The sequence below is a fragment of the Aplidium turbinatum genome, chromosome 5 (assembly GCF_918807975.1).
Source record: "Aplidium turbinatum chromosome 5, kaAplTurb1.1, whole genome shotgun sequence".
Classification (NCBI taxonomy): Eukaryota; Metazoa; Chordata; class Ascidiacea; order Aplousobranchia; family Polyclinidae; genus Aplidium; species Aplidium turbinatum.
Window position 1 is genome coordinate 21,787,371 of NC_137476.1, and position 27,600 is coordinate 21,814,970.

Sequence of the window (27,600 nt, forward strand, 5' to 3'; positions counted from 1 at the left end):
TTAGCACGTCACTTCTGGAAAGAAGAAGCTTCAAGATCAAACGGCGCTGGTTTGACTTTCGGGGTGTGCGCTTGAGCAACAGACGTTAAAGACTGCACTCCATTCAGCGGCATCTAATGGATGGAATAGTTCCCCGGCAACAAGACTTCAACAATCGGAAACTTCACTCTGTCAATCTCGGTGACCGGGTCTGCGTCAGTGAATCAAAGCCTCTACAAGTATGCGAAACTGCCAGGATTAAGCTCTGCAACAAGCTTTCCCAGTCCGAGGATAAAGATTCAATGAATCAATCAATCAATGAAAGTTTGGGATCACAGAAAACGTGTTAAAGTGTAGCAAATTTATTAATAGGGGCAAACCTAATCAATATTTGATTATATTTAAACAATATGCATCTAATAATAAAATAGACTCTCGGATTTGAATGTAAACTTGCGGCATAGCCGTACGAGCCAGGGGGGCAGGGGGGGCAGCCGCCCCCCCTGTTGTTTCAAAACGTCGCAAATTCGGGCAAAATCTTGCAATTATTAGGGCAAAAATTGCTATATAAAAAGCTACAAAATTGCATGAATTAAGAAAAACTATAAATTAATATCTTTTACCGGTACCTATCAAACTAAGTACAGCCTCTTATTTGCACAAGAAATGTGCCGCAAATTTTCATTTGGCACACCCGTATTGATGTATTGTATTGCATGGTGATCAAACTATAGTACGAAATGCATTTAACCAACTGCATCATGCCAATTTGGGCAGCCACCAAAATATGTCTCTAATACTTTTGTGAAACTGCCCAAATCAAAATGCAAAATTTGCTATATAGCTAATTTTATTAATTTTCACAAATGCATTGTGTTGATTTGGTCAGCTAAAAACATGAAATTATTTGATGAAACTGATTAGTAGTCTGTTTATGCAACTGCCCAAATTAGCGAGAGGCAGTTTCCCCAAAATGAACAAAATTATTAATTTTTCCCATTTACATAACTGTATCGTTTAGATTTGGGCAACAAAAAAATATGAAATTATCTGATCATAGTCTATTTATAAAACTGCCCAAATTGGCATGATGCAGTTGCCTCGGCATCAAAATTTACAAAGTCTTTAATTTTTTTCATAATATCCATAAATGCATCATCTTGATTTGGGCAACTACAAAATATGAATTTATATAAATCTGCTGGTGAATATAGCCTACTTTTACAAAACAATTCGGGTGGGGAGGTCACAGTATACTTTTTCAACCATAAATGGACATAGCTAAGCAACACCACAGCATTTAACAAAAACTTGTAAGCCTATACCTGTTAAAAGTACTGTTAAAAGTTCTGCTACTATTCGGCGAGTTCCCTATTCGGCGAGAGCCTTTTTCGGCGAGTTTCCTATTCGGCGATTTTTTGAAAATCCAACGACGCCTTCTGCAAATCCGATGATTGAATATTATTCAATATTTAGACATTGAATCAATGTAAATACGTACTGTTAGGCTAATTGGGTTCTTTGAATCCTATGTCACCGTCTGTATGCAAACTTAGAATATATTAAACTTAGTTATTTTTGTCATCAAATTACCTAGCCTAACTATATTTTTAGAAGTAGTGCTGCCAGACCTTTTTATTTTTATACTAAAATTCGTATCATCAAAATTACTTTAATTGATTGAACAAAGTTTATTTGAACAGAAGTAGTATGTCTGTGTTTTATTACATTTAATTATAATTTCTCTATTGTTATGTACTTTTTCTGAATCCGCATGGTCACCCTGAGCCGGTTTCCTGCAATGTTTATTTTTCTGAGTCTTTTATGACATCACAACTGAATATTTAAGTGGCCTTGTTTATTATTTGTGGTGTGTAAAACAATATTTGTTACTCCTACTTACCATGCTCTTCAAAGATGAATTCAGTTGTTCTATCTTGATTACTTTGGTAAGAAATTCTAGCTAGCTGGTGATCAGTAGCGTAGCCAGGGAGGGGGGAGGGTTGGGGATGGCAAAGAGCGAGTTTTGCCATTACCAAACATTCACATATCTCAGCCAGGAATTAACAACAAGAAAACATAGAGAATTGTAGCTTTATTTCCGAAAAATATCGAAGAAAACATGATCTTATCCTTTTGCTATGCCACCGGACAGCACCATTTTACAAGAATATTCATAACCACATTTTTGTTGAAAATACTCTCAGAATGCACCAAATTCAAAGTAATTTTTCAAAAATTTTTGGGGGAGGCCCCCCAGACCCCCCGCTGCTGGGTGTCGTCATAAGTGAAACACGCCCTTAACCCCCCCTTTCAAAATTACTGTCTACGCCACTTCTGGTGATCTTGTCATGTCACTTTTTCACTGTTATTATGCACCGCATACATTATATTTGGGCAATTTCTATAAAAGCGTGCACATTTGGGCAAATTTACTTTCTGCCCCCCCAAAATAGTTTGGTCTCGTACGGCTATGACTTGCGGAACCCCTAGACTTACTGACGGAACCTTAGGGTTCCGCGGTACCCTGGTTGAAAACCACTGCTCTATGTTATATAGCTAGCACAATTGTTTCAATGATTGTACAACATATTTTGCAGCCAGGCAAAGTTTCTTTTAAAATGTTTTGGTAAAATTTAGAATGCTGTAACTAAGGTTACAAAAACAAATAAACAACATGACTTTACCTGCTCCCTTCAGTATTGAAGTTAACTTGGCGGATACTGGTGAGGTATTTCCTGTGGACAATGTTACTAGTTTCACAAAAATTGGCACTTTGAAAGAGAAGTTGGAATTGATTGCTGGAATTCCAACTCACTTGCAAAGGATCATGTACCTTGACCAAGGTACGTATTTCAATAATTTTTTTTAATTAATTCGCTTAGTGATGCACTGTATCCATTAAATCAAGCTAATCATTTCACTTTTGACTTACGGGCTTTACAAATTCATCCAAATCACTTAATCATTGCCTGTTTGCATCTTTTCATCACCAATCTTTTCAGAATCATATTTTACTGCTTTGATCTTTTTCTAATTTGCTTCCTATTTTTAGGATTTATTCCAGTGTTATTTAACATGTCTATTTTTTCCTACTGCACGGCAAGAAGACTTTTCCACAGCTTTTTTTCTGTTTGAACATTGAAGATATTTGTTTATTTTTGTAAAGTAGTTCGTTCTTGTTCTGTTGGTATTCGTATGAGTATGTGTACCGTACTTCTTTTTGTATTTTTTTGGAATGTTTTCAGTTTCTTTATTTGTTATTTTGTGAGTGACTTTGTATCAGCTGCAGAGGTCAATCATGGTTCTATTCTTCTGTCCATGGTTTTCCATTCCAAGCTGCTTGTTGTATTTATTTTTCAAAAAATACTTCAGGCATTAGGCTACTGGATAAATTTTTTCAACCTGATGTTTATTTCACTTTTTTTGCAAGTTACTTTCTTGGACAAGAACAAGCGTACATCCGGAGTGCAGCTGATTCCATTTTTGATTATCCCTAGAATGTTTAAGGTTCAAAATCTTTCAATCATTTTTTTGCATTATTGCAACTTGTTTTGGTCATTTTAAATGCTATGGAATCTTTTGTAGTGGTCTGCAAGGTTTTGTCAACGCGGCTGCTTTCTCCACTATGCCTTATTTTATGGCCTGAATTTATTTTTAGAATTATTGATTTATTGTTTTGTGCAAGGTCTATGTGTAAACTTTAATAGAGTTTTGAACACAATATTCTACAAATTTTAATTATAAATTTTCATTGTCTTTTTGTTACTCTGAACAGCTCTTAAACACTTGTGAGGCTATCCTCTTTTAGTTGTAATAATTTGGTAGAAACTATGTTTTTAGGTGACATGGAAGACGACAGCACATTGAAACATCATGACGTTGTTGCAGGTGCAAAACTGACCATGCACATTTGGAGCTCATGGTTATCTCTGGTTAAAGCAAGCATAGGTGGAAATATTAAAAAGGTAAAAGTAATACGTTCATTCCATCTAACTTAGTAAACTAAGAAAAAAAAAATGCAATTGTCAGTCATTTTTGTCTCGTTAGCTTAATAGTTACGCATCCGACTCAAATCAAACGGGGTGTGCACTTGAGCAATGCATTTCAAAACAGCTCTCCATTCAGCGGCAGTTAGTGAATGGAATAATTTCCCGGTATTAATACTTCAACAACTATCGGTAACTCCACTCTGTCAATCTCGGCGACTGGGCTTGCGTCAGTGGTTTAAAGCCTCTACAGTCTACAGGTATGCGACACTGCCAGGATTAAGCTCTCATAGAAGGTTTCCCAGTCCAAAGATAAAGATCAAATTAATCAGTTTGTTTATGGTATCGGTAGCCTATATAGTTTTTGTAAGAAAATAAAATTTAAATTTTGTTGATAAAATGTGCATGATAGTAAATGAAATAGATATTTTATTGTATTGGAAATGTACAACTTGTAGCAACAGAGTGCTGCTTCAATTAATCAGTCTAGTTGAAACCATACTTTTATTTCTCTGAACGGATGAACAGTCAAATTCTAAACAATTTAATGTCAAATTCTCATCTTTTATTCAACAGGCACTAACAGAAAGAGGTTTTATCTGTCTGCTGTATGTAATTCAATTGTTGTGCCCACATATCTGAAAACATAAAAACACCATAATGTTGACATTGTATCCACTATCCAGGTTATGAGTTTGGGAGTGACGGCGAAAAGCAACTTTTCCAATCCGAATATTGCACAGATGTTACCTGAAGCGAAAAAGCAATACTTCCTGTCTCGATCTGCTATTGCTTTGTATGTGGCTGCCCATCGTGGACATATTGAGTTGATGAACGCTTTGCTGAAATCAGGTGAATTGACGCACTTGCACCTATTAAAAATTTATTTTTTCTTTTTATCGTTCTGTATAAGACATATACAACCAAGCAACCACACGGCATTTAACATGATCCATTAAAATTGAACATAAACTATAAGCTACAAACGTTTTCGGCCATACACACGTTAGCCCTTATCAACACAAAAAAAAAAAATTACTGCTTATCATATCTACAATGAAAATGAATAACTGATCTAAACACTGAATTGAAAAACGAAATGCAAAATGAAACGGCAGAGCATAGGAGAAAGGCACATCACATGGCGTTTAAATTACGCGAGGCAAAGACGCATCATATGACGATTCAAGAAAAGACGTTGAGTTAAATAAGATGCACCTGAAGCAAACAACTGTGTATTGAGGCGAGGATTGTATGATTTTATTAGCAAAGCCTCGTGGATTTTAGTGTCGAATTCGGTGGAACATTTGGTGATATTTCAAAAATAAAATTTGGTAACGGACAGACATTGATGCGAAATTCTTTAAATTTGAAGACCACAAGAGCCCCAGCTCCACAATATTCATTGTGTTAAAACTACTAAGTATGATGGTTTGTGCAGGAAAAAATTTTGGGTCTGGTATCAGTATTACCAATTTTACGGACTATTAAAATAAAGTAACGGACAGACAGATAGAATTGGGAAAAACCACTAGTCAGCCTTCACATGCACTTTCTATCTAAATTCAGCTCCCAAACCCAATAGATCAATGTTTTTTTTAATTGGAGATCTACCCCCCATCTTAAAAGTAATATTTTTTGCTAATCCCTGATGCAGTGTTTGCGCAACAATTAGTTCAAAACCTTGATATAAAGTAACGGACAGACATTCTAAAAAGTAACGGACAGACACTATCTCATTTCTGAAATTCTTTGCTGCACTGAACCAAGGTGATGGAAAAAATGTTTATTTCCCAATAGGAAAAATTATGGTTTGCAACTTTGGAAAATTTTCGTTGAAAAAAAGTTCGTTTTTTTTACAAAAAAATTGTTTTAATATTCATAGGCTACCATTACAATTATACAGTATACATAAATTACATACATTTTCGAATTTGTTGTCATGTATTTCCAAATAGTGGTGCTCCCCTGCTTTTTCCAGCCCTGCTGAAGTGTTTTTCTACCCTTGTTCTTTCATTTCTTACTATATTTTTATATTCTTATCAATATTTGCATCATCATAGCGGTCACTTTTCACTAGTGGAAGATAAAAGCAGTTTATTGTATATAAATTCTTGAAATTATCTTTAATTCATGAAAATTTACGACTTTTTCAAGTTAGTTCGTAACACAATTTGAGTCATAGTATCCCCAATTATGTGATGAAGTTCTGGTATGTAAAAGGAAACATTTCTCTCTCCTCCAGGAATAAGGCGTGGTGTGACTATAGCCTGCACAACATCACTTATTATAGGGTAATCATGGAAGATTGGAAGTCCTCATCCTTTGGCCATCTCCATGTTGATCCTGATATGTTGGCTTTGGAATAACATTTGACAGTTACTCTCTCTTCACTTGCAATCAAAACTTGTAAATCACATTTGCAGCGAGTAACCAACAATTGTTAGAACAAACATCTTTGATATTTCCCTGACTCAAAACATGATCTTCATTAACGAATCACAATTATAATGGGAATTTTTTTTAATAAAAAACATTTACATATAATTTTTTTTTACTTCAAAATTTTTTTTTCAATCTATAAAGGGGGGTGTCTAGTGCGCTAGGGCTAGTTCCCACCTTCCCTTTATGACTACATACCCAGTCATCTTTGACAGTCTTGGTGTTTAAAGCCCTATTTACAATCTACACAAATTCATCAAAAATATGGTAACGGACAGACACAATATCAAACTTCCATAAATGTAGTGATTGAAATTGGAGGAAAGATAATTGTATAGGGTTGATATGTGCTGCCAAATGTGAGATAGTCAATATATGTTAGAAGTTAAAAAAACATATAGTTGTTCATAAAAAAAACTTTTTTGAGATTTTTTGGTAACGGACAGACATGTGTGGCTTACCAAACTTGCATACCTATTTTCTAAACTATGTATCAAACACAGAGCTAATTTTTTTTATATTGTTTCATATTGTTTCATATATATATGACTTCTCCAGATACATTGAAATTAGAAGAATAGAATAAAACAAAAGTCATTTACACCTGTACCATTCTAAGTGAATTTTTAATGAAAATTTGCTTGTAAGCAGGTGGAGATTTCAAAAATTTAGAAAAAGTTTGTCTTTAATGATAAAAACAAAGTAAGGTTAAATATTTGCTGTAGAGACATTACCCTAACATTTGAACCTACTCAGACTTAACTGCGTTACAATTTTATTTTTTCTTACACTGTCACACAATTTTGAAATATGCCCATTTACGCATAATTCTAAACGACTCCAAGGATGGTTTGTTATTTGAACATGTTTGACAATTGAATATGTGATCTTTAATGGCACTTTGCTTGTTCAAATTAGTTAAATCTAAGTGCTCCCTCACTCCCGTGGCCAAATGCCGCGTAGACATACCGATGTATGTACAATTCGCGTCATGCGAACAAGTGAACTTGTACACGACATTTGAACACAAGTAGGAGGGAGTCCTAGATTTAAGCTGAAAATAATAAAATCATGCAATCCTCGCCTCAATACACAGTTGTTTGCCTCAGGTGCTTCTTATTTACTCAACGTCTTTTCTTGAATCGTCATATGATGCGTCTTTGCCTCGCGTAATTTAAACGCCATGTGATGTGCCTTTCTCCTATGCTCTGCCGTTTCATTTTGCATTTCGTTTTTCAATTCAGTGTTTAGATCAGTTATTCATTTTCATTGTAGATATGATAAGCAGTTATTTTTTTTGTGTGTTACTTGATACTAAGGGCTAACGTGTGTATGGCCGAAAACGTTTGTAGCTTATAGTTTATGTTCAATTTTAATGGATCTTGTTAAATGCCGTGTGGTTGCTTGGTTGTATATTTCTGTGGTTGAAGAAAGTGACCTCTTTACCAAAATTGTATTCTGTATAAGAGGATTACAAATTTATTCAATGCATTGTTTCAAGCGATGAGAAACTTAGGTACAATGTAAAAGCTATGTTATTTTTTACTGAATAGCTTACTTTATAAATCGACATGTCATGTTTAGCATATGCAATGAAACACAAAGAGGGAAAATTGACCCCGTGGCTAGCAAGAGCGGAAGAGAGAAATAACTTAATTAGCAATCAGATTCTATAATATAGTAGGCTACACAATAAGCTTACATCACAATGGAATAGATTTAGTTTCGCTTTTAGCAGCTTAATCGTTAATTAGTTCAAAAGTGTAGATTAAATGTTCCTTTTCAGCCTAGTACTAGTAGTAGTAGGTGTAGTAAGCCAGTTGTAATCCGGTGGCGGTGATGTCCCATTGTCCCCATTGCAGAAGGTTGCCGGTCCACCTCCACGTGCCGCAATCGCCTTCACATTTTGCCTCCATATTGATTTGTTTAAAGCGTCCTCTAATGCTGTGCAAATTGACGAGAGTTTTTGGAGTCAGAGTGTCGTTGTTTTATAAGGGCTCTTATACATGACTAGCGAACTGTGTTCCCTTTTTGACGTATTATTTTTTTTCTAGTATTGGTTAGGCTCGCTAGGCTACATATTATTTTACATGGTAATTTTCCAATATGTGTTTTGGCTACTGTAGCCACTAGCCAATGCAGCCTAATAACTTGTGATTTTTATTGTAGGTGCTAACATAGCGGCTCGGACTAAAAACGGACGAACTGCTCTTCATGTTGCGGCTGCTAGTGGGAAGAATGACAGCATAGAGGTTCTGCTAACTCATGGTGCTGGTATGTCCATTGTCTAATCGACATGTTTTCTTGATAACATAAAAAATTATTTTTTAGTGGAACATTAGCTATATATCGTGGATTTGTATGTTGATTATATAGATCCAGTAAAACCTCGAAAACCACACAGTTTTTGGTAGAGTAGCAGCTTGAAATCTGACTAGTAGGTGCTACTTCACAGAAGAACTGACAAATTTGTATGGGAGAGATCATCTCATTATAACAAGTTGAACTTTGCTCTCAGTCTTTCTTGTCAATTTATCTGAATGCCTGAAACATCCAATATACCAGCAAGCTCCAATAGTTCTCTGCAAGCCATTGCTTTTGCAAACATCAGAAGTGACGTCAACAGTGAGACAACTCCAAAGTAAACTTGTGAGAAAAAGCACCGGATGGCCTTAGAGTGGAAAACACGCTTCCAGACACTTTTACGGTAGCTTAATTTCTCAACGAAAAGAGTAAGTGTAGACTAAAGACAGGGACATCACAGACAGGCCAGACCCACAGCCCAGTAACATGGTGGATCAATCTATAGAGTCAAATTATTTAGTGATGTAATAATTCTACAGGTTACACCCCTACAGTTATCACACAGCAGCAAGCAATACGTATCATGAATTTTCATTTGGCTTGAAGCAATCATTCGTCGTCAAAACGTGATCGTTGTATCAGTCTTTAACTGATGCCGATATTGGCTGAGTGCAATTATTTTAGATTACAGCATCTACTTTACAAACCTTCATTCTCGCGCATGCTACCGCTGTTCCACGGCGTTGCTTTTTTCTAGTGACTGGCTGGTCTCTACCTACGCTGTTGGCTCCAACAGCCAGCATATACTTGACAGCATTCAAAAACACCCAACACCTTATTGTCTTCATGTTCTGCAACTAGTTATTTGGCCGCAACAAACGAACCAACTTGTTTTCAGTTTGGTTTCTGAGAAACAGAGACAAATCCTGATGTGGCCATCAATATTACTGATAAATCTCAGTTTGCCATGTGTGTGCTTGAAAAGTTTCAACATCACTGCTCTGAAACTTGTGGCACTCACATTATTGAAGGGGTGTATTTTCAAAAAAACATACTGAAATTAAAACAGCCTGTCAACCGCTTAACGATACTACCACTTGACACAGCTATTGGGAGCGAGACTTACAAGGATCTACAACATGCAACGCCCTAGATTCATCTTTCACGTGCCGCTACCAAGCTGTTGGTAACAAATGAGAAAAAACACAATAATACTAAGCTATACAAGCTGTCGACTTCTCACATTCAAGTCAAGCTGAAAGCACGGCTTACCAGTACCACTACCAGCTTCAGTAGATTAATGTGTGCCACGTAATGATACCAAATGAAGCAACAAGTTTTCTTTTCATCTGTACAGTTATTGATTGATTTTATTTTTATCCTAGGACAGAGAAAGCTTCTTCGAGTGCTTATTTCTGATAGTTTCGCATGCATAACTTGTTGAGGCTTTGAACCATTGATGTAGGCCCTGTCAACGAGTTTGACAGAGTAAAGTTTTCGATTGTCAAAGTGTTGCTGTCTGCGATTTATTCCATCTATCAAGTGCCGTTGAATGGAGAGCTGTTCTAGAAGTGGGTTGCTCAAGCGCACACCCCGAGAGTCGAACCAGCGCTGCTTGATCTTGCAGTTTCTTTGTTTGTAAAGTCAAGCGCTCAACCAACTTGAGCTATCGGGGCGGACTGTCTGCTGTTACGCAAGCATGGTGTTATTGATTCCGTAGAAAAGTTTTTTCTCTTCAGGTGTATCTTTATTAATTTTTTTTTTTTCGATAGGAAAGTTTGTGAACGCTGAAGACAAGTTCGGAGAAACAGCTTTACAAGTTGCGACCGAATGGGGTCATAAATCATCAGAACGAAGATTGTTTTTATATCAGGTTTGAACAAGAGATAATTCAACTTTTTAAAAATTATATTATAAAAAAAATAAGATTACGTAAATCGGCTATATTCTAATTATGCCGGGTATCTGAAGCTTAGGATTGACAAAACAAAAAACGGATCTTTGTGATCATTCTATTCATTGTCTTGGCAATCCTCAAATCGCAGTCAGTAGTTTTTCAAAATGTGCGAGTCACTTTTACAACATATGGCATAGCAATCTAAGTCTTTCAACTACGAAATTATTAGGTAAGCTACAGTTTTTTTGGGCATTTTGCTAACAGTTATTTGAAATTTTACAATTGTGTATCACTTGCGGTAGCTTAGCTAATTGCCTTTTTTTTCAATAGTGGCGAAAACGGGCGTCAAAACTGTCCAAAATGCATTCAGCAAAGTTTCACGACTTGATGGCACATCAGTTATACGACTCTTCCTCCAAGACATGGTTGTCTGGACCCCAGGCGCAGCGATATCACAGCACCATTCTACCTCCGCAGGTAGGCTTATTTTTAAGTAATTTTTTTTAGTTTGGAGTCATTGTTTTTTGAAAGTTGCTGGTGTTTCATGCTTTTTAGTGTAAGCAAATCGCTGCATAAGATTTGTTTGTTGACATGTATAGCGATGAGTGGTTTTTGAGCTGTTTCACATCAAGTCACCTCAAAATTTTACATATGAACTAATTTTCTTAAAAACAATCTTTAAGTTTACATGTTAGTTTACTCAATTTTATGCTGTACAATAATAGGTAAGATTACATTAAATTTTAATTTTGAAAATTCTATGCTTTACAACAGAGGTCACCAACTGGCGGGCCGCATGCGGCCCGCCACGCTGTTGTGTGCGGCCCGTGGAAGGTATCAGCGTACAAATATAACCAAAAATAGTTTTCTTGAGGAGTTAAAGAGCATGAAGGCAAAAAATACTTTCCGGGAAGCATATTTTCGCTTTGCATACGATTCTACCGACCAACCAATTAGATTGTAGTTCTATGTGGGGGTCGCTTAAAGTTATTCCAATGCGATGTCCAGCCACACTGTCCCAGTGGTTGATTAAAACGTCTGTTTTCGAATTTCGAAATTGTCTGTGAGCATAAGGTTGCTTATTGTAAGTTTGTAAATGTCATGTAAACACTATATTGTGCGTTTCACCGTTATTGTGTTTCATGAGCTGTGTTCCGTTTATGCAAGTTTTTGTTGGCAAAATAGGCCGTTGTGCCAACTCAATTTATAATAAATTGGCAAAACAAAATAGCCTATTTAAATTTAAAGACTTTCTGGTTGTAATGCGAAAATATTTAGCTTAGTACTGCAAAATGTTGTTAATCAACAATTCTTGCCATGCTGATAAGCACCGCGAGTGACATTTCTTTTATAATCAAAGAAAGACGGTTTTAGAGACTCTCACAAAAAGGATGAAAAACCAATTCATTGCTTTTTTAGAGGGAACACTGTTCATGAATTTCGATAGAAACGCTTTTTCGGTGATTTCCACAAGCGTTTGTTTCATGGTGCCTGGTTTCTTTCTCCCTGTTAATGGAGCCTATTTTTCACTGACATGTTTGCAGGTCACTATCATTGCCTGTATTGCCATGTGTCAAACATTTCCTTGTTTACTGAAACTGTTAATTGCAAGATATATTTTGTGAAGCGAAATGACAACACCACTCTTGCTTGGCGATGAATATTCTGATGAAACCGCTTCCCTCGCTTTAAGTGCGCAAAACAAGTGGCCTCGTTTATTAGGAATTGCTAAAGAAGTCAAAAGTGTTGTTAAAGAAGTTTGGCCCGGAAGTAGCGTTGTTCGACTAATTTTGTTGCTACAATATTCTAAGATAAATATTAACAACATGTAACGCTGGATACTGGATACGAAATGAGTTCTTTTCTAGCATAAGAGTCAACCTACCTAAAATTTTATTAGTGCGGCCCGCCACAGCTCTCCAACAGTGCTAAAGTGGCCCGCATGCAAAAAAGGTTGATGACCCCTGCTTTACAATAATAGTTAAGATTAGGTTAAATTTTAATTTTGAAAATTCTTTACAAGTTGACTTGGAATTTAGATCTTAGATTTATTTTATGTATAGTTTATTTAAAGTGTGTGGACCACCAGCGGTCAATACTGTAAGTACTACTTCATGAACACTGACGTAAATACAATGAAAAATAACCATAATTGAGCATATCATTTAGCCTACTTTCTATTGGTTTACTACAGTTTAAAGCCATTCCGATTTGGTTTGATGCTTTTTATTTACATGTGGATGCTCTAATTAATTGCTCTAAATGTCGTAAGCATTTATAAAATATCTTCATCTGGTGAATTGAATAAGCCTGTTTACGAATAACAAAGCTATGAATGACATGGTTATTACTTTATGCTTGTTTAACAGCTTTTATCACAGTCATGAAATAATTTGCTGTATAACGATCTGATAAAAATGAGTGCTCAACTTTAAGCTTTGACTGTTTTTTCTACAATGTTTATGAAATGTTGAATTTGGTTTAAACCTTAAGGAATTCCAAGGAACTGGCATCGATGCAAAACTCAGTGATCACAAAAACGTTGGAGCTCCATCTCCTCCGCGGTCGAAGACTCCAACCAATGTTGATGCAATGGACAAACTATCAAATAGCAAAAAGTCTTCCAAGCTTGATGTCTCGTCTCATGATGCAGTTTTAACAAAAGGATTTCGCAAAGACGACGATAGCTCTTCATCAGTAAGCCAACAACCTTCGTTTGTACGACAACACAGGTGCCTCCTGTAACTATTTCAAAGCATGAAATGGTGCCAATTGCATTCATAGCCGTAGGAAATGGGGGTGCAAGGGGACAGTCGCATCCCCGCTACAAAAAAAGGTCATAAATGTCCAGGTATTTGAGTAAATTGTTGCGCATTGAAAATATATGAAAATATATTTGCACAGACAAAAGTTGGGCAAATTTTGTTCGCACCCCCAAAATGTTTTATTGATCTCCTACGGCGGAGAAGAGAAAGTAACTTGATACATTTTTAACATTTTTGCCGGTTAACTGAAAATTAAGTGGTACAAACTATTGATTTTAGGTTGAAATAAAAGTCTGATCTCGTACCCACTTTTTAAAAACATTTTCACTTTCCTATTTTTGTTACTTTTTTAAAAATTGGAATGTTAAAAACGTCAAATGTATCAATTTACCTTGAAAATTTACACCCGGAAAGTAATTTGATAGAGTAAAACTAATACAGAAATCCCCTTTGACAGCAAAGCAACAAATGAAAATTTAATGTTTCGTTGGCGTGCTTGGGTACAAAGATAACTATTGAGCCCCATATGTGTGGCAAAGCTTCTGCTGCGGGATGAACATGGGAAGGATGATTGGCCGAAGTTCTTATTCAAGGTTCGGGCCTTACGCTGTTCTTGTTTTTTGACAGCAGATAGCATATAGGGGCAGGCCTACGAAAGCCTATATAATAGCTGTTTCCCAAAGTAGCAGATCTAGTTGAAAAGAACAACTTATTTAAATCAACTAGATCAGTGACAGCATTTATTACACTTACGGAAGGGAATTTAATATACTGTATCAATTTACCTTCTGCACACGTATCGGTTTACCTTTTTTCACTTTTTCCAATTTTTTTTTTATAAAATTCTGATTTTTGTATGCTCGGAATGCTCATTGCAAAAGAAACGTAACATGCCCTTGAAGCATGGCTTACTATATTACAGGCCTTCCAGACGCGCAGTACCAGCTAAAAACTGGAGACGAGTGTTTTAAAATCACATTTAACGTGTAATTGGTACAGACCAATCATTTTACCGTTTTGCAACCATTTTTACATTTCTGACTGTCAAACCTACTACTTCTACACTGAATAAATGTTGCTAGATATTGAAATAACATAAAATAACTGATTTTGCTATAGGTTGTGTAGTGCTCAGAAAGCATGCAAAATTGCGATTTAACCAAATGTCAACAAAAGAAACTTAAAAGTTTATCAACATGAAAATGTATGCATTACACTCAATTCAACAATATTTATAAACAAATATGCAGTTATTTGCTGTGAGCTTTGAGTTTTTAATTGAGTTTTACATTGCCAATTAATAAATTGTAACTTCTGGCAATAGCCTATAGTATACGAAAGCCACATGCTAGCACAGTGATTCTCAACCTTTTATCTTTTGTGGCCCATTTTTACCAAGCAGAAATTTCGTGACCCACTATCTTGTTCAGTGTTCACACTGTTGTAGTAGCTTAAAATCAAGGTTCGTATATGGTGCAATACAAGGCATTGATTGCAACATGCCACCGAATCTATAATTAGAACAAAAATTGCCACTCTGTAGTAAAAAACAGCAGCATCATTCGTTGTTACTACTATCAAAACTACTAAACTAACGCACAAGTGAAAAATTAACTACCAGTGAAACAAATGAAACTAAAATTTTCAATGAATCTAGCATTTTTTAAATAGGTCTGCAGCCCATCTCAAAATGTTTCCATGGCTGAGAACCGCTGAGATTGCAATATTAATTCTTCCTTAGTTTCTAGCAAAATTAGCTTTTTAGCACAATCAAAAGTTTTAATGCAATGGCACAAGTTATCAAAGCTTTTAATTTTTTGTGCCTCTGCATACATGGCATACTGGTCTGGCTGGACATTTCGTCCCGCATTTGATGCTTTGACAGTGCTTCTACGCTTAAGTATAGAATTTCTTGTTGGAAGCAAACTTGGTTTGATATCATTAAACACAGATGGTGGCTCAGCTGGTCTATCCTTGCCATAGCACTTAACTGTTGCATAATTTTTAGGCCAATGCCGGCGTTCGCAGATAACTGTATTGGGGCTGTCTGGCACATTATCCTGCGCTATAATTGACATCCGCAACTTTTTTTCTTTGGCATTTTGCGGTAAACGGAGTTGTTAATTATTGATTCTATTTTTTGTTAAGGCTCTCACTCCTAAGGAGGTTTTGAATCGAATGAATAAAGTCCAGTCTGATTCAGCATATTTTCATATGTATTTTTATATCAAGGGTGAGACTATTTACATCTAAATAAGTCAATTCCAGATAGTTAACTACAGACTAGTTCAATAAAAACATTTCTACCTTATTCAAATACAACAACACATTAATTAAAATACACATAATGAACTATCAACCCAAAGAAATCAAGCTAAATGACTTTTATTTATTCTAAAATCCATAGCTCACTATCAATTCTAATTTCGTTTCGACCACGATGTACTGTAATGCTGGCACGCTAGACCTTAAATCTGGTATCCGGTCATTAATAAATAAAATAAGTACGTTGTTCGAATATTTCACAGGAATGTTTTTTGCTTTTTGTCTTTTTTGAGTCACACAACATTTGCATCCCATTCAGTATTTACTAATTTAAGATAATAAGTTTGATTACAAGCTTGATTAATATTATGTATGGCTGCATCAAAAAAGAAGTAAACATATTATTTCTGTGTTGTTGCACACAATAAATTGTCTATGCACCGTAGGCTACCGGTAAAAAGTTAATTTTCCAAAATTTTGCAACAAAACCAATACCAGTAAATCACTTTCTGGCCAAAATATATAATACCTATGTGACAGATGAAAAACTATAATAACTACATTTCGGCAAACCTGAACTTTAGCATTGAAAATTATTCCAATCGAAAGATGACAACCACAACCATGCGGCCACTCCATACCCTTGCGCAGGTTATTAAACTATGCCAACTTTGACAGAAATAATTTCCAATACTAAACTGCCTTAAGGCCAGGCTTCTTGGATCACAATCAAATTAGCTCACTCGTCAGTAGTCTGATTAAAACATCTTTCGGCTTTGATTTTTCAACTACTTATTCTTTTACCCATTGCTGGACAACATTGTACTTGCAACATTGTACTTACTGTTCAAAGATGGCCAGTGCAGTATTACTCAATATCTTAGCTCTTAGGTTAGCACTCACTGCCATGCAAGAATACTGTATGTGGATACTTTTCAAAAATTCACACCACATCCATACACTTTGCAAAATGTGAGAACTGTTCTGCTATAAAATGCACCATGCACCTTTTTTCAAGCTAAAGTAGCCGTCTGAGTGAAATCATTTCATTTGAATTCTTCAATAAAATACAAAACTTCTATATATACTAGACTTTTATCTATAAAGCTACACAGGCTGCAAGATCTGAACTAGCAAAACTAAGAATGGCTAGTGCTAGTGCAGGTGTACTGCATACCTAGTGCTGGTGTACAGCATACCCTAGTTGGAGTTACTCTTCTAGTAAGTAGTATTAATAGTTAATATGAAAGCACCAACAAATGTTTGTGCAAATACAGAAAAGAAATAAGCTTCCTAAAAAACAATATAAAAACATCCTGGGCTATAGCAATAACATGAGCTCTCTGCCTCTTACAACAAGATTGTAGCACTTTCAAACACGCACAAATGTTTGGACCAAACATTCAGGGTTGCCATTCTCTATACATAACAGAGAAGCTCGCCTCCAGTTTTTAGCTAGCACTGCGCGTCTGGAAGGCCTGTAATATAGTAAGCCATGCCTTGAAGCCTTATCAACGAACTGTTAAATGAGTTTGGTTTTATCTTTCTAGAACTTTTTTTATTTTTCCAGAGGAAAATAACTATTAGCTCAAAACTTTACCATAATACACAAAAACACACTTTTCCAATTTTATGTCACAAAAGCACGATCGAGTTAGCTGCATGGTGTAATTTTTGTAGGCATTATTTTCACAGATCTTCCACTTCATGATAGTATTTTCGATTAATATTTTTTGTTCAATTTTGTAAGGGGGCTGGACGGGGTGTATCCAATTACCTTCTCTTCCCCTATGATTGATTTTAATGTACAATTTTGTAACATTTATCTTGGAGACAGTTAATCATGCAGACAGTTGGTGTGTCCATGAAATAGGGTAATCACTAATCAGTCTACCGGTGATTATTGTTACGTTTAACACGTTAACTTACTTGGGACATCACGACTAAGAGGTGACTTCAGGTGTAGAATAGATGTTGATGGAAAAAAGATTTGAAGACCGGACAACTGCATTCACCTCATGCTGCTTTGTCGTTGCATAGCTGACTGCTGGACTACAAAACAGTACTTGTTCAAACTTCCATAAAATATTGAGCCAGGAGAAATCTCAACTGAAGGAAGAGTGACATTTGTTGACGGTTGTTGATATTATAATTTCGAAACTTCATCATCATTTAGTGTGCGGATAGTTTGGCCCATCTAACCTTCATGGTTTAAAAAGCAGAAAATTGTAATGTTTGGTTGCAAGTAGCGTAATAGTTAAGAGTTCTATTTGTGCATGGAGCAACTGGCAATAACATCATGACATGCATTGCACCACAACTGCATGTGTCTTTGAACAGGATTGCTTATTTTTATGTATTGTGCTAGTGTCTCACATAGCCTACTTACTGGTTTGTATTCATCAAAACTTCATGCCCAGCATTTTCTTTCATATCTCACGTTTGACCGCATAGATTTATCACTAACATTGTTTGTTTTAGTGAAGCGAAGCTATCAAGATTTCAATCAAAATTTCTCTCCATTGATTCTGGAAAAGAAAAGCGGTTATGGCGTGGGGCGGAGCAAAATATCAATGTGCCTAATTCAAAGCATAGAGATATGGGATATTCTTTCAAACACTGGAACTTGAAAGATATCTCAGAACACGTAGATGTAGAATATTCTTCAAAACCCAAGAAGGTGGACTCTGAAGTGAAACATGTAGGCCTACACAGAGAATCCAATTCAAAACTTATTTCTGAGGATGCTAGTCTGATACAGTTGAAAAAGCACTCGCGTAAAGTTAGGTTTTAAATCTGATTAAATTCAGATAACTTTTTGCTTATGAGTAAACATTCAAACTTAGAAACTTAAATTTTTTTAGACTCAATCTAGGCCTACTTATATTTGTGGAACATGGTTTAATTGACACAATTTTCAAGTGGGTGATGTAAGTTTCGTTTCATTTAAAAACTTGTGTTAATTGATTTGATGAAGTCAATGATTTGCTTTAACTGATTTTTTTCATTTTTGTAAAGCCGATGCCATCTTCACGTTATGATTTTACGTTGCTTAGACGTAATTCGCATTTTGCACAGCTGCAGTCAAGATGACTTCTCATGTTAGACCAATTTTACACGTTAGAGAAGGTTGACCGGTTTTGCTAAATAGCTTATTTCTTTCATTAATCACGAACTTTCCATCTACTTTCTCGAAACTAACGCTACGCACATCCCTCAATCATTCCTCAAAACTTTACCATTTTTGCTTCAGTCTTCCTTCGTCACCATCCACTTCATAATTTAAACCTAATCTGTATTCTTTTTGCAACACCAGCTCATACCATATCAACTGCCTTCTTCACACATTTAAAGCAGATTTTAGGTTGGCTAATTCCACAGTTGGCAAACATACAAAACCTTCGAACTATAATTTCAAATTTGACTGTTTCTATGTAGTTTGCTTTGTGATAAATGGTAAAATTCATTCATTTATAAACACGTTGTGGTTTAAATTTTTTGATTTATTATTTTTTCTCATAAACGTAGGGCAACACTTGCTTTTTACTTGAGGTCACTGTATGCGGGTAGCCACTTTAACATGACAAAATTCCGCCACAGCCATTGAAACCTCGAACCAATCAACCAATCATAAGCTACGTTTTCCGTGACGTAAAAAAGGGGAAAAGAATATGATACAAAGCAAATGAAGGGATGGATTCTCTGTCAGCTGGTTGGCTTAGGGCTAGAAAGTAGTCATTTCATGACATGGGTTCGATTACCACCCCTGCCATTAGACTATACTCTCTTTTTTATTCTGTAAATACCAAATAAAGCTTTGGTTTTAAACCATAGACAAGCAAAACAAGCGGATATAACATAGGCTAACTTAGCTGTCTAACATTATGTGTTTGCTTACACACAAAACAAGATAACATAATAACTCAAACGTTTTCGACACGTAGGATTAAATCTGCAACATACATGAAATGAAAAATTGTAAGATAAATTTGACTTTGCACTATAACTGTAACGACACTCCTGACTGAAAAGCACAAACTGAAAAAATGATAAGCCTACAACTACAAGAATGATTTCGAGTAAATTATACGGTGGGAAACAGATCACATGAGGCGTAAACTACAGGCATTTGACAAACTATTAGAACACACACAAAAGGAACGATGATCTACATGCGAATAACTGCCGGCTGAGAGATGGATTGTTACGTTTGATTCTTGGCTTCCATGATCTTAGTCTGAAAATCAGACCTGCCTCGAGAGATGATTTCGAAACAGTTATAGTGCAAAGTCAAATTTATCTTACAATTTTTCATTTTATGTATGTTGCAGATTTAATTTTTGATGAAGACACACGTAGCCTACGTGTTCAAAACGTTTGAGTTAGCCTGCTATATATTTTGTTTTGTGTAGGTGTCACGATTTCTTTCTATCTCTTACCAGGAAAGAGACTAGGAAAGGTTCAATGACGTAGTTTAATGGGATATTACCGAAAGGCAGTCAATTAAATGTCGAATATTTCTACTGGTGAAATGATAATGAAAATTCTTGAAGGACTTTAACGAACGGCTTCTCAAATAACTCTAATTTCGAACAAAATTTATATCAGCACCAATTCTCATCTACTTGTATTCAATTACTTTAAATCTCAATCAACAATAATTTCTGCACCTTTTACCAATCCACAACTCATAACACAACTCTCATAATCAACTCATAAAAAAAAATTCATCAATTTACACCACTATTTATAGAAGATTGTTCGGTCTAGTAACTTCGAGAGCGTTACGTAATGTTATATCATAAGGACTCATTGCTCTGTCGCGCTGCACTAAACGTAAACAAGCAAGTTTAAAGAAACTTCTAGATCTTCACGTAGCAGTAAAATGATCTAGAAAATACGTTACATAATAAAGATTTCGCAATTACAGATCTACTGGTAAACATCCTTATGACGTCATGACAAACGACATTTGGCAATCGTGGAAAACAAAAGAACATTCTAGGTTTGTTCTGAATGAATGTTCTGGAAATACATTACATAATAGAGATCTCGCAATTAAAGGTTACTTCTGGACAATAGCCTAACCGATGATAACCTATAGCATAAGAATTTTACAATCAAAACAGCACGCTCGATCACGATACAAAGTAGCCCGTCGCGAGACCTCCCACATTGATTGTGACAGAGGCTAAAATACATTATGTTAAACCACCAAATAAAGCTCAAAACAAGGATTAACTCTCTGACTGAGTGCTAGAAAGGTCACAATTGGACGATAGCCTCTTATAACGTGTTCTGATTGGTTGGCGTTGTCATTGGGTTCTGGCAGAATTTCTTCATGTTAAAGTGGCTTCCCTGTATGCGCTTGCGTCTTTTTGCCCAAAGTTTCGAAAACTCTTCGGACAGAGAAGCGAAATGAGGTAGCCTATCGATTTAAAACAAAAACATGTTTTTCCTTAGTTGTGTTTCACCGATATAGTTGTCAACACCAATAGCCTAACCAATTGTCACGGTGTTTCTTGGGAAAATGTAGCCTAGTTTCCTATGTGCCTGTTTTTTTTTAAAAATAGTAGGCCCCATCGGCTACGATTTACAAGCTTTTTTGTGGGCCTGCTTCTTATTCCAATCCTAATATTTCTGTTTTAAATATAGTCTACTCATGCACTTTTATTTACACATTCAATGACACCTCTATTTCAGTGTTATTTTGTGCATTGTTTCTTCATCACTTCCAGGGTTCAGCACTGTTTGTGGTTTGTAAATCCTACATTGCAAAATACAGTTTTAATTGGACGTAGCCTATAGTCTATTGGGAGAGAATGTTCATGGAAGGTGTGATAACAAAACTGCTTGCCTTGATAGGAAGTGTTGACGTTGCGCTATGGCAGTGGTTCTCAACCTTTTTGACCCACGGACTATTCTCAAGCTCGCCTATATATCCGCGGTCTCAAGCTATATATTAACGAAAAATAGGTTTTTTGATTTCTATCCAAGAGAGTTTAATACGGTATCAACGAAAAAAGCAAGCACTGTTTTTCACTCAACACACACTCAATGAGAGCCTTGTCCTTGAACTTGCTTGACAAGTTTATCGAATTCTGGAATTATGGTTGTCAGTGCACATCTAATGTCATCTTCCGGTTGAAGTCTATTGCCATACTTCGTTTTGATCATCGTCAGAGTTGAAAAGCCAGATTCACACAGGTATGTGGTTGGAAATGGCAAAAGAGCTGTTGCAGCTTGCTTGCAAAGATCTGAAAGACTAGGCTCCATCGACTGCACATTTGCCCAAAATTGAGTCAAAGAAGCCTTTTTAAACTTGTCTTTCCACATCTGTCGGCTTTGCAATTCAAGCAACTGTTCAGCAATACAGTCCATATCTGAGTGAAGTTCTAGCGCTGACACCTGAAAAGGATTCCGAACCCAATTAAAGATCCTGCAATAATTGTTGGAAGGAATATAACGATCCAATTCAGAAAGAAATGTGTTGAGGTGCTCAAGATAGATGGGAAGAATGACGCCCAAATTGATATCTTTCTCTTCCACAAATAAGTTCAATCCTGGGAAAGCAGCTAACCTCCCACTTTTCATTCAATGCATCCACAGCTTTATTTTACGTTTGAATGCATCAATACTTTCCAAAACATCAAAAAATAGTTTCTCTTTTCCTTGCATAGAACTATTCAGTTGGTTTACATGGCTGAAAACATCGGCCAAAAATAGCAACTTTGCAATCCATTCATCATCACGAAAGCGATCAGCAAGTTCATGATTTTGCTCTTTTAAAAAAGCATGGGTTTCCTCTTTAAGAGTAGCCACTCTCTCAAGCACCTTTCCTCGTGACAACCAACGAACAGTTGAATGGAACATAAGCCCACTGAGTTCCGCTCCCATTTCGTCACACAAAGCACGAAATAAGCGAGTGTTCAAAGGACGAGATTTAATATAATTCACCACAGATACAACCTCTTTGAAAACTATGGCAAGATTTTCTTGTATTTCTTTTGTTACCAAATTTTCTCTGTGGAGAAGACAATGAACGACCGAAATGTTATTGTTTTTCTTTTTCACAAAACTCATGAAGCCTTTCTTACTTCCCATCATGGCTGGAGCACCATCAGCACAAACAGACACGCAATTAGACCACTCAAGCTGATGTTCTTCAAAGAAGTAATCCACTTTTTTGAATATTTCTTCTCCTGTGGTATTTTTAGCAAGTGGACGGCAAAACAGAAACTGCTCAACGAAATCATTTGTGTCAAAATATCGCACAAACACCATGAGCTGTGCATCACTTCCGATATCGGTTGTCCCATCCAGTTGCAAACTAAATCTTTGACAGCATCTTATGGCAGCGATTGTTTGTTGCAGAACATTTTTTGAGAGTTCTTCGATACGCCGCTTCATGGTGTCGTTTGACAAAGGAACCATTTCCAGTTTGTTAGTAACAGCATCACTACACATTATCCTGGCCATTTCAACAGATGCTGGTTTAATCAAATTTTCTCCAGCTGTGTGAGGTGCTTTTGCACAAGCGATTTTCCATACAACCGCAAAAGAAGCACGCACTGCATGACTGTGAGAATATACTATTCCTCCCCAAGCAGTTGGGCGATCAATGCGACTTTGCTTCACCTGATGCTCTTTTTCTTTAAATAGCCTACTTCAAGAGATTTGTTAACAAAATTTCCATGGTTTGATTTTAGGTGCCGACGAAGTTTCGTGTCCTTTAAAGAGCTGTGAGCTTTACGTTTTATTTGTAATACAATATTAACTGACTAGCCTACTAGCAAAAGCAACTGTGCTCGCGGACTCATCCAGGCCCTTCCGCGGACTCATTTGAGTCCGCGGACTCGGGGTTGAGAAACACTGCGCTATGGTATCTGAAATTAGCATAGGCTATTGGTAGAATTTATTGAGCTTCTTTGTAGACCTAAGCTTATTCTTGACAGTTTTGCATATTTGGATGAGCTTTTAACCACTCGACAGAATGAAGCTATCGCTTGTTGTCTGTGAATTATTCCGTTCACTATGTGCTGCTGAGTGCTGATTAAAAACCAGTTCTTAAAATTGCGTTGTTTAAGTGCACATTCATGAGTCGAGTTTATCCACCTTTGCTTGATCTTGAGGACGTGTTTTTTTTTAAAAGTCGGATATAACACTTGAGCTGTCGAGGCGGAAAATGACCGAGGCCTAGAAACTTGCTTAGCCTTACTTTGCCATTTGAAGGCCTATTTTTAATTTGGTGCGATTGCATATTTGACCAGGCCTACTTCTTGCGTAGACACAAAAAAGTGAGATTTGCATTTTGCAAAAAAATGTGATGGTATATTGTATATCACAAAGAGAATCTTCATACAGTGTTCCCATTCACAGATTACGCATCAGTGTCTTACAAGCGGACGCGGTAATGTCTGTGTTGGATGTTTTCTTGAGCAGAAATAAATCTACTCAAATAATATTAATTTATCTGCTCATATATCACCACCAAGCGGACCGAATTGTTGGATGTTAAAAAAGTTTAGAAATAGGCTGGTCCAGGGTTGCCAGGTTGGCCTTTTTACGGCCAAATTTCAGAAATATGGCCTTTTTGAAAAGTGTTTGGGCGGACAATTTTTGTTTGGCCCAGGGATATCTATAACTACGGGATTGGAAACTCTGTGGAACTGAAAACCATTTTATACACCAGTAGGGTCACTTTTCTTTGTGCGCTGCTGTGATAAATAATCACGTAAATTGACCACAAAGGGCAGCAAGTAGTAGGCTAAACAAACAACCAAAAGTGTAACAATCAATTCACCTGCTGTAAATTGTAAAGTCTACGCTTGCCTGGTTTGTTTATTTGTTCGTATTCCATTAGCGTACATGCTGTATTTTGTTTGCTGCTTAAAAAAATTCCAGAATGACTATTGGTTATAGTTCTGATGACATCTTGAACGTATTGGTTTCGTACTAGATTGGTCTGTAAACAAGTTGATGATAGAACAGCATATTTCACTGATTGCTGAACACTCCTCGTTTATTTCTGATCCGATTTGCAGCACGCAAAAAGCTAAAGAACAACAGTAGGCGGTTTTTGGACTCTTTTTGGTTGCATTCATTCATTTTTTGTATTCATCGTTTTTTTTTCTAGCAGCTTAAATGTACCTTTATAATTAATTAAGTTTTAATATGAGTGTACATTTTGTATTATTATTGTAAAATCAAATTTTGTATATCTTTTAGTCGGTATTTTGTTTTGTTAATCTTTCTGTAGTCGTAGTAATGTGATGACCCTACTGATGTATAGCACTGGATAGAGTTTCCAATCCCGTAGTTATAGATATCCCTGGTTTGGCCACTTGGCCTTTTTTTGGCTTTTTTTAGTTTCCCGATTGGCATTTGTTTGGCCTTTTTTTCTTTTGGTTTTCATAGTTCTTTTGGGTATCCCTAGCAACAGTGAAAAGTTTTAGTGTAGCGTTTTACATCATGCCCATTTCAAAGACCTTGCTAGCTATGCTTTAACATGTCTCTGCATCCCTGTCAGTAATGCAGTAGTAGAGAGGATTTTTTCATCACTTACTGAAGTGAAAACAAAACCACGAAACAAAATGCAGACTGAGCTTTTGCAAGCGATTTTGCAAATACGAAACGGACATGCTGCTGAATGGAAAATGTTGCTCAAACTTTGATGCCAGTGTCATAATGATAAGGCGTTTCACATCTGATATTTTGTTTGTTTGTTTTTCATATCTTTACCCTGCATTGCGGGAAAGCGGACTTGAGCGCTATGCAGGGGCGCCGGAAGCGGGGGGGCAGGGGGGGCGAATGCCCCCCCTGCCCTCAATTTTTCTGCAGATGGAGGGGCAGGGGGGCAATGGTGCCTTTTTAAAGTCATGTAAGCTACTGCACATTTTGCAATATAACAATTTCTGCTTTTCGCTTTTAGCCTAATTATAATCTTTCATTTTTGCCTCAAAATAATATTTACTGCACAAAATTTTGCAACACAGTACAGGCCTTAAACCTCGTTTTTTTTTTTCGGCAGCCATCGTGGCCTACCGGGAGCTCCTTCTCGGCGGCCAAATCTGCGTGCTTGGAGGCCAAAATACAAAATAAAAATAACGATAGCACAAGTAAGCTTAAATAGAATTAAACTTGCAACAATGCTAAAATCACTTAGCGTTGTTGAAGCCCGAGCCTGGGCGACGTCCTACAATTATAGAATCGTTGCACCACGCAATAAGTGCTTTATCGGGATTGTGATCCAGTACTGCGGGACCATCTAACGACACTCGCACGAGTGTCTCCAATGTAGCTGATTTTAAAGAAGTTCGCCACTCCCCTAGAATTCTTTTTAACAACGAAAAACAACGTTCGACTTGTGTTGACGATGACGGCAAGGTAATAAAATAAGTATTTCAATGATGTGAAGGACATAGCTAAAAGAAGCATTTGCAATGATCAAAAAATGTTTTCCCCTCCGATGTCAAACTAACCAGTCTAACCTAGTTCTCCTTTTTAACAACGATTCAATGTCCGACAACATCGAATCGACATAAAAACGACAATATTGCCAGCCGATGTAAATTAGCACTTCGGATTAAGACTTTGTTAAAATAAACGTCGGAAATTACAAACAAGACTTACAGCGCTGGTGATCGCAGATGGATATATTTCATCAATAACAAATATCCCCGCACAATGCAACAGTGGCGATTATGACTCGCTGACCTAATTTTGCGTCACTCTTTGATACTACATATTTTCGACAGTTAATCCACGATCATTCTATTGCGAAATTAAATTATTGGTTAGAAGAGACCGGCGGCCAAACTTGGCCGATTGAGGAGGTAGCACCGGCGGTCATTCAAGCACTACTTAGCGGCCATGGCCGCAGGTTGCTTTAAGGCTTGACAATAGGTTACATCATTATAACATAGCATGATGCCCTTCTTTGTATACCGGACGCTTGTAGGCTATCATTACTCAATACATAGTGAGCTGATACATTAGCATTATCGCTATATGTTACTTGAAAAAAAATTGCCCTTTCAGTAAACAAAAGTGCCCTTTTTTCGTAATCTTGCCCCCCCAGTCAAAAATCGTTCCGGCGCCCCTGGCGCTATGCATCGGTGTAGGCCTTCCGACGTACGCCTAACCCACGCTGCAGCCGACTGCAATGTCTGTTTCCAGTTGTCCACTCTACTTATGACTTAAATTTGGTACTACTCATTACTTGAAATCGATCACTGGGTAGAGGCAATTATCGTAAAGTTTCTTGCCCAGAGAAACAACAGCAAGTGCGGGTGGCTGGAATCGAACATGCAGGCTCTCGACTGCGAGCCTAACGCGTTAACCACTCGGCCACAGCTGTTTATGGTGAAACTAGCAGTAACGAAATGGCAGAGGCGCTAGCATTCCTAGAATAAGGAGTGTTCATTGTGGAAGGATGTTGGACATAAATGCAATTGATTTCTCTGATTTTGCAGTGTTGGGTGTTTAATGTAGCCTACAAGTAATTGGATTGGGTATAAATATTGTATATAGGCATATATAGTATTTTATATTGCATTAAGTGATATGCCAATATTATTTCCTTTTGCCTCTGCTCACTAGTCACCAGAGTCTCACTGGTGGACGTTAATAGCTTTTTAGTCTACAGGATGATGCTTAGCCTAATGTTATATATATAAATACATATCTCAGTTGTATTTGTAATTGCTTCCATACCTATCTGTTTGTATTTTATGGATTGCATTTTTTCAGGAATTTTACTAAGCAATTTTTCTTTAACAGATAACATGTAGAACAATAGAAACTGGGTAAATATTATCTAATTTGTTGTTGAAAGGAAGTGCAAAAACACCACTGATTTCAACAAAGAGAACAGAACCTCAGGTTTGGCCTTTTTTTCTATAATTTGGCCTTTTTTTCTATAATTTGGCCTTTTTTGGGGATGCATTTGGCCTTTTTT

General features: G+C 36.7%; 3 protein-coding genes across 4 annotated transcripts; 1 reads left to right on the forward strand and 2 right to left on the reverse strand.

Annotated features, from left to right (window-relative positions):
- The first annotated feature begins 2,588 nt into the window (after positions 1-2,588).
- On the forward strand, positions 2,589-21,406 carry LOC145770309 (uncharacterized). Of its 2 annotated transcripts, none has more exons than XM_082581909.1 (8): positions 2,589-2,825; positions 3,823-3,947; positions 4,655-4,820; positions 8,580-8,684; positions 10,487-10,587; positions 10,942-11,088; positions 13,105-13,343; positions 18,123-21,406. In XM_082581909.1, exons 1-8 carry the CDS (start codon positions 2,657-2,659, stop codon positions 18,433-18,435), a joined length of 1,365 nt encoding a protein of 454 aa, XP_082438035.1. In that variant the 5' UTR covers positions 2,589-2,656; the 3' UTR covers positions 18,436-21,406. The 2 variants fall into 2 exon arrangements, with proteins under 2 accessions (XP_082438035.1, XP_082438036.1); XM_082581910.1 differs by having other exon boundaries at positions 13,105-13,308; positions 18,123-18,237.
- A 289-nt stretch (positions 21,407-21,695) lies between these two features.
- On the reverse strand, positions 21,696-22,235 carry LOC145771031 (protein FAM200A-like). The gene has a single exon (XM_082582773.1). It carries the CDS (start codon positions 22,233-22,235, stop codon positions 21,696-21,698), a length of 540 nt encoding a protein of 179 aa, XP_082438899.1.
- Positions 22,236-23,108, reverse strand: LOC145771032 (zinc finger BED domain-containing protein 5-like). Its single transcript, XM_082582774.1, has one exon. It carries the CDS (start codon positions 23,106-23,108, stop codon positions 22,236-22,238), a length of 873 nt encoding a protein of 290 aa, XP_082438900.1.
- Between the last annotated feature and the right edge of the window lie 4,492 nt (positions 23,109-27,600).